The sequence below is a fragment of the Propithecus coquereli genome, unplaced genomic scaffold, assembly GCF_000956105.1.
Source record: "Propithecus coquereli isolate 6110/MARCELLA unplaced genomic scaffold, Pcoq_1.0 Scaffold99, whole genome shotgun sequence".
In the NCBI taxonomy this organism is placed as follows: domain Eukaryota; kingdom Metazoa; phylum Chordata; class Mammalia; order Primates; family Indriidae; genus Propithecus; species Propithecus coquereli.
The window spans coordinates 8,961,906-8,975,264 of NW_012156284.1; the positions used below are offsets into that span (position 1 = coordinate 8,961,906).

At 42.2% G+C, this 13,359-nt stretch overlaps 1 protein-coding gene and 1 pseudogene across 1 annotated transcript in view; both read left to right on the forward strand.

The window, feature by feature from the left end:
• Positions 1-3,539: 3,539 nt before the first annotated feature.
• MCF2 (MCF.2 cell line derived transforming sequence) overlaps positions 3,540-13,359 on the forward strand; it is a 96,637-nt gene continuing 86,817 nt past the window's right edge. Inside the window, exon 1 of the mRNA XM_012665262.1 lies at positions 3,540-3,749. Coding sequence (XP_012520716.1) covers positions 3,665-3,749 — 85 coding nt within the window. The 5' untranslated portion in view covers positions 3,540-3,664. The remainder of the gene's footprint in view (positions 3,750-13,359) is intronic.
• LOC105827213 overlaps positions 10,271-13,359 on the forward strand; it is an 18,048-nt pseudogene continuing 14,959 nt past the window's right edge.

Below are 13,359 nucleotides of genomic sequence, written 5' to 3' on the forward strand. Positions count from 1 at the left end.
AGAAAGGAACTCTGCTGCCCTTAGCTGTTAACCCCAATCCCTCCATCCTTTCCATTCCCTGGCAACCACTTCTCTACTTTTTGTGTCTGTATATTTGCCTATTCTGGACATTTCACATACGTTCTATTTCATGGAATCATATACTATGTGGTCTTTTATGACTGGCTTCTTTCGCTTAGCATATGGTTTTCAAAATTCATACATGTTTTAGCATGTATCAGAATTTCATTTCTTTATAAGGCTGAATTCCATTATATGGATATACCACATTTTGTTTATCCATTCATGATGGATATTTGAGTTATTTCTTCCTTTTGGATATTATGAATCATGTTGCTGGTCGATATTAATGTACAAGACTCTGTGTGGACACGTGTTTTCATTCCTCTTGGGTAGAAAGCTGGGAGTGAAATTGCTGAGTCATATGGTAACTCTATATTTAACTTTTTGAGGAACTGTGAGACTATTTTCCACAGCAACTGCACCATTTTACACTCCTATCAACAATGCATGCAGGTTCCACTTCCTCCGCATTCTTGTCGACACTTTTTATTGTCCATCTTTTGATTGTAGTCATCCCAGTGGGTTTGAAGTGGTATCTCATTATGGTATTGACTTTCATTTCCCCAATAGCTAATGATACTGAGCATCTTTCCATGTACTTATTGGCTATTTGTATATCTTATTCCCTATTCAAATTCTTTGCCCATTTTAAAATTGAGTTATTTGTCTTTTTACTTTAGACTTGTTGTAGAGTTCTTTATATATTTTGAATACAAGACTCTGAGCAGACACATGATTTACAGACATTTTCTCCCATTCTGTGGGTTGTCATTTCATTTCCCTGATAGTGTGTTTGAAAAATAATTTTAAAAAATAATTTTGATATGCAGTTTATCTACTTTTTTCTTTCATTGCCTGTACTTTTGGTGTAATATATAAGAAACCATCACCTAATCCAAGACCATTAAGATTTATGCCTATGTTTTCTTCTAAGAGTTTTGTAATTTTAGCTCTTACATTTAAGTCATTGATCCATTTTGAGTTAAATCTTGTGTATGATGTGATGTATGAGTCCAACTTTATTCTTCTGCATACGGATATCCAGTTGTTCTAGCACTATTTGTTGTAAAGACTATTCTTTTTCCATTGCATTTTCTTGGCATCATGGTCAAAAAATAATTTACCTTAGATGTAAGGGTTTGTTTCTGGACTCTCAATTCTATTCCATTGATCTATAAGTCTATCCTTATGTCAATATCACACTGATTTGATTATTGCAGCTTTGTAGTAAAGTTTGAAATCAGGAAGTGTGAGTCCTCTGACGTTGTTCTTTTTCGAGATTGTTTATTTTGGCTATTCTGGATCCCTTGAAGAATATTTTTCTTTTAATCACTATATTTCTTTGTAGATAACTTCCTATTTGTGATTTGACTTTTGTTTACGCTATTTAATTATACAGAAGTTTAAAAATTTCCTTTTTGATTTTTATGTTGTTTTCATATGTAGAAAAAATTCTTTTATATTGTTAATTTTTGAATAGCTTTCTGAACCTAAAGTTATTTTTCTATTTATTTTCTTCTTTAAAAATGAGTTATAAAAATAACAATTGCTCACTGTAAGAAATTAACATGATTACTTATTAAGCAAAAAACATGAGGTTCTCCTATAACCAAGTGCTTTCCAATTTGCTTCTCCAGAAATCACCACTGTTAGCAGTTTGTATCCTTCTGAATCATTTTCTATGCATATGCACATATATAGTTTTTAAAAAGAGGTATCAAAAATATAAATATTGTTTTGCTTCTTTCTTTTTTTCACTTAACAATATAGCAGGGCATCTGTCCATGTGTAGATCAATCTCATATTTTTTATTATGCTAAGGAAAGCCTTTCCTACTCCAAGATTATAAAAATATCCTCCTATGTTGTCATCTAGTACTTTTATAGACAGCCGCTCATTTGTGTCTTATTTATTTTTAACTTATTTTACAACAACTGTAGCATTAGTGGAATTCTTAATGTCATCCTATCCTAGGGGTAGGGAAATTATAAGTGGTTGCCCCTCTTCCCTTTGCACATATTCAAGAGAAGGGCGGGCAAACATTCTGCCTGTTGACTTACATTCAGATAGCTTAAATTGGCTAGGCCTAGAGGAAGAGGTGAGTGTGTGTCCCTCCACTACTCATTCTGCCTTTCGTACTTGCCTGCACCCACTTTCCTCAAGTATAAATCAGTTGTTCCCCATAGAGTGTTTAAAAGATCTCCTTGGAATGATTAGCCTATGTAACATCAGTCCACTCTCCTGCCAGAAAATTTTGAAAAGGATTATAGAAAAAAGTGACACTTGCAATTCCCATAAGAACTTTTAGCATTTGAGCAAAATCGGGCGAATCCCTCTGGCATTGGCTCTGTTTCAGATTTAACACAGTTTTTATGCTGACACCCCCACCTCTCCTCAGCTGGCCACAGCTTCACAGGCAGGGTTCCTGCAGGTCCTGCTGGCTCTTTTTTCCCCAAGCACTGCTATCTTCCCTCAGCCCAGTCCCTGGGGGCTTTGGGCTCAGAGCAAGGAAAGAGCTCTAGCTTCTTTCATTTTCCACTTGGCTTCTCTGCGGGGTTGCCTCCTCCTGCCTTTTTATTTTGTGCCTGCTCTAAAGCGTGTCAAGACTCCCAAGCCCATGAGAGATGGCAGCCCAGGTGTCTGTACAGGGGGCTTCCTAGGACGCCAGTGTTTGGGATTCAGGAATCTGGAGGGCGCAGAACTTGGCATATCCAAGGCCTAAGATCTGAGTGTGCGTGTGTGTTTGCGTGGCTGTTGTTGTTGGGGGCATATTTTGGCTTCAGCACAGGCCCTTTCAAACTATCCGGGGCTCGTATCTTCTTGGCGCAAGCAAGGACAGCAGCCCTGACAGGACCACCTGCATGTGCTCTCACTGTGCAACTCCCCAGCGCTGAATCTTTGCCTCGGCCAGTACCGGCCGGGATGCTAAGGAACCGCCAAGACTTGCATGAGTTGCCATGGGAGTGCGAGGCCGGGCCATCTCCTCCCACCACATGTGCCTGCCTAGCGCGGCCTTCCCTCCCCTGACAATGGGCGTCTCTGCAGGGGTTCTAGCTTCTGGCTCCTTGCGTCCCTCCTCCACAGCCCCCGCCTCCTCTCATGCTCCGGGAAGCGCCGAGGCGTGGGTGCGCACCCAGGAGGAGTTGCCCTCGCCGCGGCGGCGGCCAGGAGCCCTCCTTCGGAGCCCCAAACTCAGACCAACTTCTCGGACTCCGCGCGTACTGCGCTCTCAGGCCGCCGGCGCCCCTGCCCCTACTGGGGGACTAGGGCGGGCGGGCTGCAGCAGCGCAGCTGGGCTGAGCGGGGCCGGGGGCGGTACTCCTCCAGCAGCGCTCGGGCGCACAGGGGCGGTGCGCTGGGCAGAGCTCCGCAGCGGTGGGCTGGGGTGGCGGCCCCGGCCCCGCATTCCCGCGTGAGGATGGCGGCGGCAGGGTCCCGGCCCCACCTGGACTCGCCAACGAAGGCGGCCAGGCACTTGTCCCAAGCTGCCGCCTCGGCGCCATGGACCCCTGTGCTGTGCAGCAGAAGCCCGGGCCTTTCCCTGAACCCGGACGGCTGCACTTTTGTCCCGATCGCCCAGGCGATCCCTCTGCAGGTGGACATGGCCATGGCCCTGCAGCGCGTGAGGATTGCCGAGAAGTACGGGAAGAGCTACCTCTGCCTCCTGCAAGCGGTCTTCTTCGCAGGTAAGCCCCCTCCTAGCACTGGCTGCCCGGCGGCCTCAGGCTCTAGCCTAGTTCACTCGCTCCTGTCCTCACCGGCTCCCGCCCCAGCCGGCTCGGCGAGCACACTTTGTCTTCCGCTCCACACCGCGCGCACGCTTCCCCACTGCAGCGGCGCTCCTCGCCGCGGGCTCGCCCCGCCATCCGTGCTCTGTTGCTCCGGCCAGCTCCGCGCTGCAGGCATGCAGCTCTCGTGTGGGCTCGGACACTGCAGGCGGACCGTGACAAAGTCCGGGAGGCGGTGTGAGGGTGTCTGCCGTTGCTGGTTCAGGTCTCCCGTCCACTTCTTACTCACCTCTGTGCGTCACGGGAAAATTGGGAATAGACCTTATGTTCCAACCCCACATCCCGCACATCAGAACCCAGCCTCCTGGAGGGTGAACTTCCCTTGTAATATTCCCTGAAACTGGAAAAACGAGGTCCCCCCTCAAAACACATATAGGGGAAACCAAGTCAAAAAGACGCTCGGATTCTGATACCGGCGGCACAACATTTGGAGGAGAAGTTGTAGGGAAAGAGCTCCTGCCACCGATTTGGATTTTTCATCCAGACAAGTGCATCTTTCCATCTTGGTCCATGAGCTTCCTGCCTCCCAGGGTCCTCACTACTAAGGCAGAAGCTCTTGTTTGTCTGGAAGGACAAACAAAAACAAAGTCAACAAACTCACAAAACCTTTACTCCTGCTGCAGCGGTTTGGTTAAGGGTGCGAGTGGTGTAACGTGGACTTGGTCACTTGCCAGTCATGATAAACTCAGGGTTAGCAAGCCCAGGTCGCCCAGCTTTAGGGTTGGTGCAGCAGGGGGGGTGCAGCGGGCGCTGGGGCTCTGAGGAGATTCGTCCTATGGGACCATTCTGACTGGGGCGCTGGAGCAGCCAGACAATGGAGTGCAACTTTGAGACCTTAAGTTCAGCTGGGGCTTTTCAGACAAGTCCGCAAGGTGCTGCAATTGATGGTATGTTTTCCTGTGCTCCCACGGTAGTATTGGCTTACCAAGTGCTAAGCCTTGCAATGGGAATTTTGGTATTCAAAAAATCGACTTGGTGGCAATTTCCCACAAATCAGGGAGCCACAACACATGTTCCAAATATTCCTCTTTATTCAGGGTTATCCGCGAACTTGAAGGAGCCATGCAAACCACTTCACTTAGACCAGAGGAAACAATTCAAGGCTGTGGTCTATGCATCTTGATAACACAGAATTCTTTGGTCTTGCCTGTTTTGTTTGGAGGTGGTCAATATTATTTTCTCTGCGTGATCAATCATTAAGGGGAGTGTGGTGAGGGGGCACAAAGTGCTTCCCATCTTAAGAGCATATTTAAATAGTCTTTGGAGTCTACACAAGAATTTCGCTGAAACTTTCTGTGCAGTGCAGTGGAAAGTACTTTGCGTCTTGTTCTCATTACGTCCTGCATCTTTCTAAGAGCTAAAAATAAATAAATAAAAATTAAAAAAAATCTCCGTAGGAGAAATGCGTGCTTAATCACAAGTGCGGTTAGCTCTGCTATGAAATGTAAGTCAACATTTTTACTGCTAATGATTTCTCTTATTTCTAGAGTTGGGTGATGTTTCATCTTCCTATACGTTTGAAGCCTCCTGCATGTTGAGAAGCCCACCTTGCTGTGACATCACAGCACCTAAATGACATCAGTTGCTGTGCTGTGTCTTCATATGCACTTGTAGTACTTTTGTACCTTTCAGCATTTGCAGCAGTAACCTCTGCCTCCATGTGGACCAACACAATGCACTGAAAGGGGTTGTACCCATATGGGCAGAGCACGTGCACAATAATTTTAAATGTGAAAAAAAATTTCATATACTTGAAAGCTATTCATATATTTAACAATATGTTTACTGACTGGACATAGTGGCTCACACCTGTAATCCCAGTGCTTTGGGAGGATCACTTGAGCACATGAGTTCGAGACCAGCCTGAGCAATATAGTGAGACCCTATTCTCTACCAAAAATAAAAAAATTAACCAGGCATTGTGGCATGCACCTGTAGTCCCAGCTACTTGGGAGGCTGAGGCAGGAGGATCACTTGAGCCCAGGAGTTTGAGGTTGCAGTGAGCTGTGATCATACTACTGCACTCCAGCCTGGGGGACAGAGCGAGACCCTGTCTCAAAAAGAAAAAAACTGTTTACAAAGCTTTTCATTGTGGATAAGAACTTTCTAAAACACCACTTTGGTAATGACCATTGTGGATTGCCCAGGGCCATAAATTATGCTACAGTGTAATAAGCTAATATATTTGTGTGCAGGATCTGCCCTGGGGCAGTCAGAGGAGGGAAAGGTTGACTTCACTTAGGGAGTCAGGGGAAGACTCCATGGAGAGAGTTATGCATGAGTTGAATTTTGAGGGATGCATACAAATGTTTAGGTGGACGAGGTGGGGCTGGTGTAGATTGCGTGTGGTAGGGATAGATGGGGAGAATAGTATTCCAGGCAAAGGAATTAAGATGTGCAAAGACAAGCAGAAGGGGAAAGAATAGCAGGTTGCAGGAATTGTAGGGGCCTTTTAAATGATTGGAGTGCAAAGTATGAAAGGTAAAGGAGAGGGAAATTTGGAGAGGTGGGCAGGGGCTACATCAGGCAGAACCCTGTAAGTAAGGCATATTAAATGGTTTTACTTCATTTCCAGAGCAGTGGGAAGTCACTGGAGTGTTGTAAGCAGGGGAATAGAGCAAGACTGCTGCATATGGTTGTGTGGGTTGTGCACTGTAAAACTTTTGGGAGCTCCACTCACAGAGATTACACCATGAATGATGCCCTTGCTAGGGTTGTATGGTATACAATATGCACAGTGGTTAAGAGTGGCTGTGCATGGTGGGACTTTTTGCTTTTACAGAGATCACTCTGGTAGTGGTGTGGGGGATTCCGTGCGTGGAGTATGCAGTGGAGAGGTAGGGTGACTAGTTAGAAAGCAGTTGAAATGAGCTGGTGAGTGCATGAAGGCATTGACTGTCCGTTCCAGGGAAGGGGAGAGGCCTGAGAGGAATTGAAAGGATGGAATTGATTTGACATGGTGACTAGTCATGGCATTTGAGGGACACAGAGGAGACCAGGTTGATTCTAGGTTTCTGGTTAGGGTGACTGGGTGGAACGGGACACCATTAAGACAGGGAATGGAGGAGGAAGACCAAGTTTGGGGTTCAATTTCGGGTGTGTGGTTTCTGTCGAACATTCAGGTAGAGCTGACCAACAGGTCTGGAGCTGGGAAGAAGTAAATCTTATACCTTACTCTCATCAATAGGGTCTGTTAAACTGAAGTTCTTTCCTTAAATCTACTTATCTATGGGCTGTCTTCATAACTCAGCAAATCTTGTACAGAAGTAGCCACAAATTTATTATAAAATTACCTTTCAAACTTGCCCTTTATTTTTTTCTTCACACATCTCCTCCTTACCTGATGATTAAGAAAAAAAAAAAAGAAAAAAGAAAGAAATGTTTGCATTCCCTGCAGGAGAAAAAAATGTAAACCATACTGATCTATGGTGAATTCAGATAACTTAGATAAGTAGCTTCGAAAAACCTGTTCATTGTAATTTTTATTTCATCGGAATTTTACCTCAAGGAGATGTGTAAATCACAACAAAATTTAATTATCCAATGTGCATTCTATAAAGATGGTATTCCAATGATAATGGGTCATTTATCGAGCCACACTGTTCTGTGAGTGTTCCACGTAAGTGATTTTTCTAGCTAACTGAGGTTCAGCATTTTCAGTACCTGACTTGTTTTTTTCCGTCAAAATCTCTAACCATTTTGAACAAAAAGCTTTTCAAAAGGACTATTTACCTTCCTGACTTCTGAACTTGGAAATAACTGCATCCTTTATTTATGACTCAAGATTGTCCTTGTAATAGCAATAGTTATTTTAATGGCTGTATACAGGGACTCCTAAACTGTGGAGGGCTGTTTGTCCCTACATTAAATGGGCACAGTTTGTTCCGCCTTTTAATTTGCAATGCCTGGTTTTTCTAATCTTTCCAAATATCACTTCTCTGTTAGCTGTCATTTCTTGCTGTTGTTAACTGTCTCTACCAATTAGCTGTTATTACCTAACCCTTCATGTCCCCTTCTCCTTTGCCCTTCTGATGTGGTATGAACTAGGGAACAAGATAACCAAACTTGTTAGAACTGTCTGAAAAATATGAGTAAATAGGCTATGAGTAGGACTGTGGGGAGTCTACTTCTACTAATATATATGAACCTTAGGACGTGGACGCTGTGATGTCTATTCTGATTGCGTAAAAGCTTTTTATTTTCTTTCTCTCTAGTTCTTGTCTGTGTTCTGGAGAGTCGATGCTGTTAAATTAGTTAATCAGTAAAATGTGTGTTCTTCTGCTAATTTAGGTATTACAGCATGTGAAACTGTAATATTTTACTTCCTTGTAAAACAAACAAGTGTGTTCAAAATCTATCAGTAAATCCAGATGCATTTTAGCCATTGCATTTCTCAGGCATGCCTGTAAGTGCTTGGCACTAGGAAGCACTTCATTCTTGAAGTTGCCCCCAGGATTGAATGCAAATGTCCATGTCCCTGCTGGGCATCTTCTCAAGTGAGCATCTTCTGAAGGCTCAATAAATAATTTGCAACTCAACTGCCCCAGGACAGAAGCAGAGGCCAATCCCATATGGAGAGATGCCTTCTATCTGATGGCTGACAAGGCCAGCGCCCCTTTCTATTGTTGCCACGTCTTGTTCCAGAGATGGCTCCTGGCAAGAGGCCAGTGTCGCAGAACTTCCTCCCATTTGTTTTTCACCCAAACCTTCCCCTCACTGTCTGTGTGTGGCAAATGTAAGAATCTTACTGACTTCTTGGAAGTTGACATTGAGCAAAGACCTGAAGGAGGTGAGGAAGTAAGCCATCAGGAGTTTCTGCCTCTGCTTTAGGCAGAGGGGGCAGTTAGTGGAAAGGCCCTGAGATGAGAGAGTGCTGAAAATTTCAATAAACAAGAAGGGAACCCATGTGGCTGAAGCAGAGTGTTTGCATTCATGTGTGCACACGCGCAGTGAAGCCACAGATGTAACAGGGTCTGGATCATTGGGGCTTGGTAACAACTTAGGCTTTTTCCCTGAGTCAGATGAGGAGCCATTGAAAGGTTATGAGAAAAGAAGTGATTTCTGTTTTATCAGTATCACTCTGGATGCCATGTGGAGAATAGACTTAAGTTGGGACAAAGATGGAAGCAGTGAGACTATTTAGGAGGCTATTAGGATTGATGATGGCAGTTTGAGCCAGAGTGGGAGTCATGGAGATGGTGGGCAGTGATCAGATAGATTCTGGGTATATTTTGAGGATAGAGCCAGAAGTATTTTGCTAATGATTTGGATATGGGGTATGAGAGAAAGAAAGTGAAGGATGTTGCCAAGATTTTTGGCTTGAGCGAGTGGATGGCAGAAATTTTCATCAAAGGAGATGGGGATGCCTGCAGGAGGAGAAGCTTTGTGGGGGAAAATCATGAGGCTCAGAAGTTTGGTTTGGGACCTGTTAACTTTGAAGTGCCTATTAGATATCTATGTGGTGATGTTGAGTAGGCAGATCCATGTAGGATTCTGGCTTTCAAGGAAGGAATCTGGGGTAGGGACACAAATTTGGGAGTTAGTGGCCTCATAGGTGGTATTTAAAGCCTGTGTGAGAGAGTATCAATAGGGAAGATCAGTCAGAAGAGATACGTGTGTTCCACCAGTGAAGACTTGTGGTTGACCTGTAGCTCTTCCCCAAAGCAACATTTATTCTGGGAGGAAAGAAAGCACAAAGTAGAAGCAGTGCTCTAAACAACAAATCATTTCTGTGGTTTGTTGGTCAAATGTTTGTGCTGTCAGATTTGTTGACAGGTCACTTTGACTCATGTTCCTCTGCCCATAGTCTGGAACCAATGCAATCCATGCCTGGGGATACAGATGAAGGGGGAAAGTCTACAACCTCAGTGTTAACTGCTCCTTCTTTATGGATACAAGAAATCTGTAGTTTAGTAACTTACAGTTTAAATTCATGCTGAAGATGAATCCCTTCCTGTCTTATTCTTTCCTCAAGACAACTATTTAATATTAAGCAGCCACTATTGCTCTCTAATTGAGAAGACTTTTATTCAATTACCTCTATCATTTTCAACAAATGATATAATTTTCTAAAAAAATCACATTTTTTAATGGAAAAACCAATCTCTGGTAGCAAATTGGAAAGGACCATTTTACACTCACAACATTTGGGGCTTACAAAATAGTTGAATTTTAGCCTTCTAATGTTCCCCAGACAGCAAATATAGTAACATTTTAATATAGTGAAATTTACTCTTAAAGGCAGATTGTCTTCTTTCTGACTTTCTTTTAAATATTTATTAATGATATTGTAACCTCTGCCATAAAGAAGTTTAACTGTTTATGTCAACCAGCAGATGCTGGCAAAGAAGACTTTTTAGTAGTAATGGAAATTTATGTATGCATATTCTGTCTCTGGAAAATTATGAGCCAGCAACCCTATGGAGGTATGTCTGCTCTGTTTTCAGATAATTTTTTTTTGCATCAATCTGAAAAGAGAATGAGAGCCATTCCTAACAAAAAGGAGCAGGAAAGAGTTTTGTTAGCAAGAGGGCAAATGGGAGAAACAGAATGTCACTTCAGTTGAACCTAAGCCTATTTTTTAAACAGCGTTTATTGAGATATATAATTTATATACCACACAATGAACCCATTTGAATTCAATGCTTTTTAGCATAATCACAGAATTGTGCAACCATTACCACAATCTAGGTTTAGAATATTCCCATCACCCAAAAAGAAACCCCATACCTATTAGCAGTCACTCCTCATTTTCTCCCAGCTGCCCTTCTCAGCCCCTGGCAGCCATTAATCTACTTTCTGTATCTATACAGATGTGCCTACTCTGGACATTTTATATAAACAGAATCATACAATGTGTGATTACTTGTGATTGGCTTCTTTCACTGAGCATAACATTTTCAAAATTCATTCATGTTGTAGCATGTACCAGAACATCATTCATTAAATGGCTGAATATTATTGCCTTGTATAGATATACCACATTTTAATTAGCCAGTTAAAATGATAGATATTAAGGTGGTCTCCACCTTTTGGCTATCATGAATAATGTTCCTATGAACCTTCTTATACAAGTTTTTATGTGGACATATGTTTTCATTTCTCTTTGGTATCTAGGAGTGCAAATTGCTGGGTCATAGAGTAACTGTATGTTTCATCTTGGAGGAACTCTCAGACTGTTTTACAACTCAGCTGCACCATTTTACATTCCCACTATCAATGTATGAAAGTTCCAGTTTCTCCACATCCTTCCTAGTACTTGTTAATTTCTGTCTTTTTGATTCCAGCTATCCTAGTGGATGTGAAATAGTTTCTCACTGTGGTTTTGATTTGCATTTCCCAAATGACTATTGACATTGAGCATCTTTTCATGTGCTTATTGGCCATTTGGATAAACGTCTATGTAGATTCTTTGCCCAATTTAAAATTGGGCTATTCCTCTTTTTATTGTTGAGTTATAAGAGTTCTTTATATATTCTGGATTTAAGATCTTTATCAGATATTTGATTTCCAAATATTTTCTCCCATTCTGTTGGTTGTCTTTTTATTTACTTGATGATTTCCTTGAAACACCAGCTTAACTTTGATAAAGTTAAATTTATCTATATTTTTCCTTTGGTCACTTGTGCTTTTGGTGTCAAATATAAGAAAACACTGCCTAATCCAAGGTCACAGAGAATTACAACTATGTGTTCGTCTAAGAGTTTCATAGTTTTAGCTCTTATACTTAGACCTTTGATCCATTTTGAGTTGATTTTTGTGTATGGCGTGAGTTAGGGGTCCAACTTCATTCTTTTGTGTGTGCGTATCCAGGTGTCCCAGCACCATTTGTTGAGAAGAATATTCTTTACCCATTGGATTGTCTTGGCACCATGGATGAAAATGAATTGACCCTAGGTATAAGGATTTATTTTTGGACTTTCAATTCTCTTCCACTGGTTTATCTATAAGTCTATCATTATTCCTATCTTGATCACTGTAGCTTTGTTCTAAATTTTGAAATCAGGAAGTGTGAATTTTCCACGTTTGTTTTTCTTTTTCGAGATTGCTTTGACTATTCCCAGTCCCTTGCATATCCATATGAATTGTATGACTAGCTTATCAATTTCTGTGCAAAAATCCAGCTGGGATTTTGCTAGCAATTGCACCGAACCTGTAGATCACTTTAGGGAGCATCTGAACCTCATTTTTATAGTTGCACAAATCGAGGTTTCAATAGCTATGAGGTATTCACATCTAAGATATTTGAGAATTATTTACTATCACAAATATTTGCATTCTGTCCGTTAGTGTTCATATCGGATGGTTATTCATATTTAGTTTGTGGTGAATTTAGAAAGATTACAACATATTAATTCATTCCTATTATGAGAACTATTCTAGAGGCCCCGATAAAGACTTAAGAGGTAAGAAAGTATTGACCTAATCTCTCCCAAGGGAAAACAAAAACAAATGAAAACAAAAACAATAACAAGATATTATCACATTAACTCAATTGCCTTAGTGTTTGTGATTCAAATGTATGTAAGACAGGGATGAGGTAACATGAAGAAAATGAGAGGCACATGTTTGGATACCACACACTAGGAATCTGCAAAGACCTTTCCACGCTAAACAAGACCCTTTGCCAATCAAGTGTGTAATCCTCCTCCCTGTGGCAGGAGATGTTTTTTAGGAAATGAGATTGTGGGGGCTAGACAGATGGGCTTGGACCAGCTTTGCAGTGGATTTGCTGATGCTTTAAGCAGGAAAAACACATTTATTTTATTTATTTATTTTTTTTGAGACAGAGTCTCACTCTCTTGCCTGGGGCGAGTGCCGTGGCATCAGCCTAGCTCACAGCAAATCCTACTGCCTCAGCCTCCCGAGTAGCTGGGACTACAGGCATGCGCCACCATGCCTGGCTAATTTTTTCTACATATACTTTTAGCTGTCCAATTAATTTCTTTCCATTTTTTGGTAGAGGCGGGGTCTTGTTCTTGCTCAGGCTGGTCTCGAACTCCTGAGCTCAAACAATCCGCCCGCCTCGGCCTCCCAGAGTGCTAGGATTACAGGCGTGAGCCACCGCGCCCGGCCGAAAAACACATTTATTATTTCAATTTTTACATATAGTAAGTCACCACATATGTAGTTCTTTATAGAATGATGCAGTCACTCTCAAAATTGACCTATGCGTTTTGGGTTTTTGAGTAATGAATTCATTCAGCCGTGATTGTTAGGTAGGTTCCCAAGACAATGGCAGCTCCTGCTGCCATACAGGGAAAACCTGCCATCTCTTCTGGCTGGGTTTATTTATTTATTATTGAGGTAAAATATACATATAGAATTTACCATCTCTATCATTTTTAAGTGTACAGTTCAGTAGTAATAAATACACTTATATTCTTTTTTCCCCTTCATCTTCTCCTCCCCCTTCCCCTTCCCAGCCTCTGGTAATACTCTCTTTCTCCATGAAATCCACTTTTTTATTTCCCACATATGAGTGAGAACATGTGATATTTGTCTTTCT